Source organism: Halyomorpha halys, unplaced genomic scaffold (assembly GCF_000696795.3).
Source record: "Halyomorpha halys isolate HHAL.00 unplaced genomic scaffold, Hhal_1.1 Scaffold233.1, whole genome shotgun sequence".
In the NCBI taxonomy this organism is placed as follows: Eukaryota; Metazoa; Arthropoda; class Insecta; order Hemiptera; family Pentatomidae; genus Halyomorpha; species Halyomorpha halys.
Window position 1 is genome coordinate 584215 of NW_027111122.1, and position 6618 is coordinate 590832.

The following is a 6618-nucleotide window of genomic DNA, read 5'->3' on the forward strand; positions in this document are numbered from 1 at the left end:
ATTGTAACTATTTTGTTCAAACCATCCAGAATAGAGGTATTTTATTTTAAAGTATATTATATCAATTTATTTAAATACAGTCCACTCCACTCATTTGATGATACCGGGCCTTGAGCTAAATATCGTCGATCCACCCAACCTATCCAGTATATCGTCCAACCGGGGAATAGGATACCGCTCATCCACCGTATTTTCGTTTAGTTTACGATCGTCGATGACTACTTGGTAATTCTCCTTTTGCTTTCCCGCTACGGTCTTTTCTTTTTCACCGCTCATAAGAGACTATTGTAGCGTAAAGTGCTATTGATAATGATGCCTTGAAAATCTCGAAGGGCCCCATGTTAACCTTCTGTCATAGGTAAGTTCTAAATAAGTTACTGTGTTTGTTTGTGGTATAGGATGATTGTCAATGTAAACTGAAGGGCATGTCGTATGGTAAATGTGACATGTAGCGACTTGTCGTGATTAATCTTAATTTTCCATCGTGTGCACCATGTTAATATATTGTTTAGACTATGTTGTAGTGTTACTGTGGTCTGCAAAGGTTCTGTGTTATTCGAAATGATATCAGTGTCGTCTGCTTATGTCGCAGTAAGTTGTCGTTTGTCGGTAGGTCGTTTGTGAATATGAGGTACAGAAGTGGGGCCAGAATAGAACACCTTTACGGATAATCTGTCTTGATACCTCAGTAGGAGTAAAGCATTTAGGTGGAAGAGGCATTGGAAGAGGAGAATCTAAAACTTTGTGCATATTAGCTTCGTGTTGTATGTCAGTTAAATCTGTGTGAAGTTGAAAGATAGTAGAAAGATGGTCAGCGAATATTTCGGATTTCTTCTGGTCCGAAAAAGCCCAAGACACATCATCTTTTCTCAATGGGACTGATGCCTCATGGTGTTGTAAGAGTCCTTTTGTATGTCTCTACAAACTATTATCATTAGTTGTCAGGTTTTCCAAATATCTGCAATCCAAAGCTAGTTAGTTTGAATTTTCGTATTTCTCTCCTGAGGTTATTGTTTAATTTGTTATAAGTTCGTCTAGCTGAAGGTAGTCGGTGAGTTTGCCATTCCTTTCGTGCTCTTCTCTTGGCTCTTATTAGATCCCTGATATATTGAGGGTATGGCGGCGAACGTATTCCTTGCCGACCTTTTGACTTTTGTGAGTACCATGCGGCTTTCTGAACAGCTATGGAGAAGAATTTAATCGCCTCTTCTAAATCCTGTTCTGATTTTTAGCTACAGTCAACTCAGTGTTTAGGTATTCACTAAATAGGTAAGCACCACAAACGATTTAATTATTAGCAATACTAGGAAAATCCAAACAATTATCAACACAAATATCACCCTCAACAGAACTATCAGCAAATACAGTGTCCTTCTCAGGAAAATTAGCAACAACAAAATTATAATAATAATAATTATCAAAACCAGCTGTATAACAGAAAATGCCCTAAAAGAGAACAACAAAGATATTTTAACGGTTCAAGTCAATACCGAAATCACAGCCAAAACAGAAATCATCATAATAAAGAGGATAACAACACCGTGTCAATGAGAACAGTTAGTGAATTTGGTGATAAGCCGAAACAACCCATGTTACAGATAGAACAAGAAGACCCAAAAGATAAAAAATTAAAGAATTAAAGGAACAGCTAGAAAAATTAATTCAAACAATTGTTTTTTAGACGCAAACTCGCCGATCAGTCCGAACACTTGACAAATTCAAATTCCTTGTCTCACATAGTTGACACGCAAAACAGAAATGGCTCATAGATACAGGATCATGAAAAAATTACATCGGATCCGACATTGTACCACGTGGATATGGAAGACAGAAAGAAAACTTTGTTAAAACAGCAGCAAAAGAAGAAGAAATTGGGACAGAAACGATTTCAGTTCATTGTACACATAATTTTCTTAAAAGCCAGGAAAAAAATAAAATTTTAATTTTTTAACTTTAGCCCAGTTTATTAAATATTATTAGGCAATCAAACTATGAGAGAGATGAAATTCAAAATTGATTTTTAAACAAATACAATAAAAAGTAAATATAATAAATCTCATTTATAAAGGAAGGTTAAGTAGTAAAATTAGAATTAAAAGAAAGTATGAATGAAATAAAAATAGAACAGAATTGTTGATTATATTTTATCAATTATGAAGATGATAAAATTAAAGTATAACCAGGAATTTATGGTAATAATATAACAATAGACAGTAAGGTTAATGAGTATTCACTTTCTATGGATAAATGAAGTGCTGTTGAAATTGCCTGAAGTTCAGCTGTAAATATTGTTGAGTTACTGGGTAATTTATATCTTTTGGGTGTCCCATGTATTATTATTACAAAACCAACATTTTTATATCTACTGGATTAGCTAATATATTATTATTTTATCCCTTATTTTCGTCTCTACAAAGAGGAATTTCTGGGATCAGTTATCACCTTTGTACATTTCTCTTGGGTTATTTTCTATCTCTTTTATTTTATTATTAAGATATTCTCTTTTTGTATTTTTGAGGAATTTAACTTTATTTATTGACATTTATAACTGTATAAAAAATAAAACAAGTAAATTTAATCATAACGACATAATGATATGGTTCAGGATGTAGAGAAACTACCCAGTAGTAGAACTCTAAAATCAGTTTACAATATAAGTTCACGAGACCATCTTCTTTTCAGGCACCTCGGAGGATTGCCAGGAACGGAAGAGGAAGGAAATTTAGAAACTAGTGGGTTTGGGTGGTTAGGGAGTTTATTATGGAAGGAATAATATGGGGTTCGGACTAGATCGGTTACCTAAGGAAAATTTAGAATTAATAACATAAACAGTAAATGGCACTAGATGACATGTATGAATGAGATACGGAACTGAAGGCTAACTGATTACTGGGAATGACGAAACTATTAACTGGACGGGAAGTCGGGACATGAATATATGGACTTGAGATTGCTGATCCAGTTTTCGGGCTTATCAGTGCATGTGTACTTGCAGGTGGCTCCTTGTCTTACTTCAAACGTTAGATTTTGACCTTAAAGTTTTAATGTGACAAAATATTTTCCAGAGCACGTTGAGGAATTCTATCTAAGTTGATATCGACAGCAGAGTTGATAGAGAAATTATCTTGGGCAATAGAGTTTGATGAATCTTTGCAAATTTCAGGATGAGAATCACTATGATCAGTGATGTGGATTGCTTTATTGCGTTCTCTATGAGATCTACTGAATAATCGGATGCATAATTTATCTATCCCTAAATGTTTGCTGTTAACAATATTTCTCTGGGTTGAAGGGGCACATGATCGTAATACAGATCTAGTACGGAAACAGTATTTTGAGTAATTGTTTTCAACTGAACTGGGGCGATAGTTTGACTTGTAATCTTGTTTGTAAATCCCCAGTTGTGTGGGTTTTCAAAACTACCGATTCAATTCGGCCAGCTTCCATTGCCGTGGTCTTTTTCAGAATCTGTTTGAATTGATTTTCATCTTATTGAATCAGCTGCTCTCTTATCTTATCATCTTTTAAGCTTACAACAACATGTTGGCAATATTACTGCACTGTCATAACCTCTTTTCAAGGGATACTCTAAATAGTGCATTTGGGCAATGGAAATTATTGGAAACTATCCTTCTGTAGAAAATAACATATCTAAGTTCTATAGGCCGAAAAGAAGTAAGATTAAAAAATGAAACAAATTTTCATTGTTTTGGGAATACAATCACCAACACATGTAGCTGGTAATATTTCTATTACGCCTTCTGGTGCCGTTGATACTCGTTAACTGTCTGCACTTTGGAATGATGCAAGTATGATGCAAGCATTTCCGACGAATGAAGTTGTAAGCTGTTGCCATTCTTTGTTTAAATGGAAATAGGAATTACAAAAAAACATTGCATATTAAAAAACAAATAATGTTGCGAAATCATAATAACAATAATAATATAAAAGTAAATGTTTGAATTTAAATAAATGCAACAATTGCTTTCAAACTGTTCTGTACAGCGTATTGTACATTTGTGTTCATCCTATTTGTCCTCGAATCAAGCATTGCCGGATCCACTAGTGTATGATACAAATCTCACCCACCTTTCTCAATTCAACTTAAGTATCGACTCAATATTTCGTCATATTTTTAGTCTTTTATAGCTAGTATCGAAAATTTTAAAATTATAACAAGTAACTGCTGGACTATTTTCAATGTTAGGCTAACTTTGACATCAGCATTAAAATGATAGAATAAAAATGAGAGAAAATTCATTAAAACAAAAACAAAATGTAATAATACTAACCTTAACATTTCCCACTTAACATATCATTATTGTCGATTATCATTTTTTGATAGATTATAGCTTAATTGATTATTAATAATTAATTAATAAGATAGATTATTGATTATTTGATTAATTAGTTATAAACAAAATTTAATTTGAGTCTCCAAAGTATAAGACAAAACAATTATGAACCTAAGGTATATCTAACCAAAGAAAAAAAAACAAGATTTTGATTTAATAAGGAACAATTATATCCCAGAATCATACTATGTATTGTATAATAGTGTATAAGATTTTTATGTGTTTGTGTTACTCTAATTATGATCTTTTGTCATTGCACGTTTTTTATTATAATTTCTGTGTTCTATGTCAACTTTTTTTTTTTAATGTTACGTTATTTTCAATGAAAATATAATAATATTATTTATTATATCCTTTATTTTTCTCTGTGCCAAAAAAGATTTTTTTAATACAGATGCCTGTTTTTTGTAATGTTTTTTCAGTAGAATCAGGTTTATTATTTTTAGCCACGAAAAGAGGTGATAACATTAAGCTTTACTTGAATTTATTTTTTTTAATGTGAATTTTTATAATGCTACAAATTGATGTTGCGAAATTTATGTATTGGTTTACTGATATAGGTTTACAATAAATTGATTTTTTTGCTGGGCTGCACAATTATCACTAAAGAAGAAATAAATTGAGTCATTCAAGGTCAATACTTGATCTTTATCTTCTATGACTTGAGCACAAAACCACCACTCTCATTTACTTCACGCTCTGCTTCGCAATTAATCAAGAAAATGAAGATGTGGGCTACTGTATGCTGAAACTACATCATTTTTGAAACACTTAAAGAAAAAAATCCAGAATACTTATTTTTAATTGTGCCATTATGTTAATAGTAATAACTGCTCACAAAGAAATGATATACAATAGCCTTAGTTAGATATAATATATCTTTAGTGTATCCAAAAAGATATATAAAGTAAAAGGTTGATAAAAAGTGTATATTTGATGACAGTTTATATTTCATTGAATATAAAGTTTTTACAAACAAAGGAAAAGACTTGCAGCAAGATAACAGATGATATTTGAGTCTTGATCTTTTTCTTACCAACAGATAAGGAGATGAGATATCACAAAACTTCTTTGTTGGTGAAAATTATATGAAATTCCAAAAGTGAATTCTGCCATACAGAGAGTTATGTGTAGCCATTTTAGATAGAAGGAAAATTCAGAACCGAATGCCCCATCCATTATAATTAGAATAGCCAAGAATTCCAGTCATGCCTAGATTCCAGCATTCCTCCTGCCATTACCCCTCCCGCCTGCATTCCTCATCCCACCTTTACTTCTGCTCCTAGTCCTAATCCAAGACCCAATCCTAGTCCGATGAATCCTCCCAATCCTAGACCTTTACGTTTAGGCATTACGTTTTTATGTTTTATCCAAGTGGAGGAGGAAGAATCCATTACTCCTCCTCCCTGCATCCCTCCCCCCTTCATTCCACCGCCTTGTATTCCTCCTCCCTGAATTCCTCCGGTTTGCATTCCTCCTCCCTGCATTCCCCCTAAATGTTGCATCCAAGGAAAAAGGGAAGAATGCATTTTTCCTCCAGCCTGCATTCCACCTCTCTGCCTCTCTCCTCCCTGCTTTCCTCCGTCTTGCATTCCTCCTCCATTCAGTCCTACACCCTGCATTCCATCTCCATATATTCCTCCCTCCTGCATTCCTATATTCTGCATTCCTACACTCTGCATGCCCCCGTTATGTTTCATCCAAGTGGAGGAAGAATGGATTGTTCCCACGGACTGAATTCCTCCTCCCTGCATTCCTACACTCTGCATTCCTCCTACCTGCATTCCTCCTACCTGCATTCCTAAACCCTGCATTCCTCCGCCTTGCATTCCTCCTTCCTGCATTCCTCCTACTTGCATTCCTCCTCCCTGCATTCCTACACTCTGCATCCCTCCGCCATTCATTCCTCCTCCCTGCATCCCTCCTCCCTGCATCCCTCCACCCTGCATTTCGCCTCCTTGCATTCCTTCTCCCTTCAGTCCTGCACTCTGTATTCCTCCACCCTTCATTCCTCCTCCCTGCATCCCGCCTCCCTGCAATCCCCCATTTTCCATTCCTCCTCCCTTCATTCCTCCGCTATGCATTCCTACACCCTGCATCCCTCCCCCCTGCATTCCTCCGCCTTGCATTCCTCCTACTTGCATTCCTTCTCCCTGCATTCCTACACCCTGCATTCCTCCGCCTTTCATTCCTCCTCCCTGCATCCCTCCTCCTTGCATCCCTCCGCTATGCATTCCTCCTCCCTGCATTCCTACACCCTGCA

General features: G+C 35.4%; 1 protein-coding gene across 1 annotated transcript in view; it reads right to left on the reverse strand.

The window, feature by feature from the left end:
* Positions 1-5614: 5614 nt before the first annotated feature.
* Positions 5615-6618, reverse strand: part of LOC136796199 (spidroin-1-like) — a 17076-nt gene continuing 16072 nt past the window's right edge. The window contains exon 4 of the mRNA XM_067049200.1: positions 5615-6613. Within this exon, the coding sequence (XP_066905301.1) occupies positions 5615-6613 (999 nt within the window). The remainder of the gene's footprint in view (positions 6614-6618) is intronic.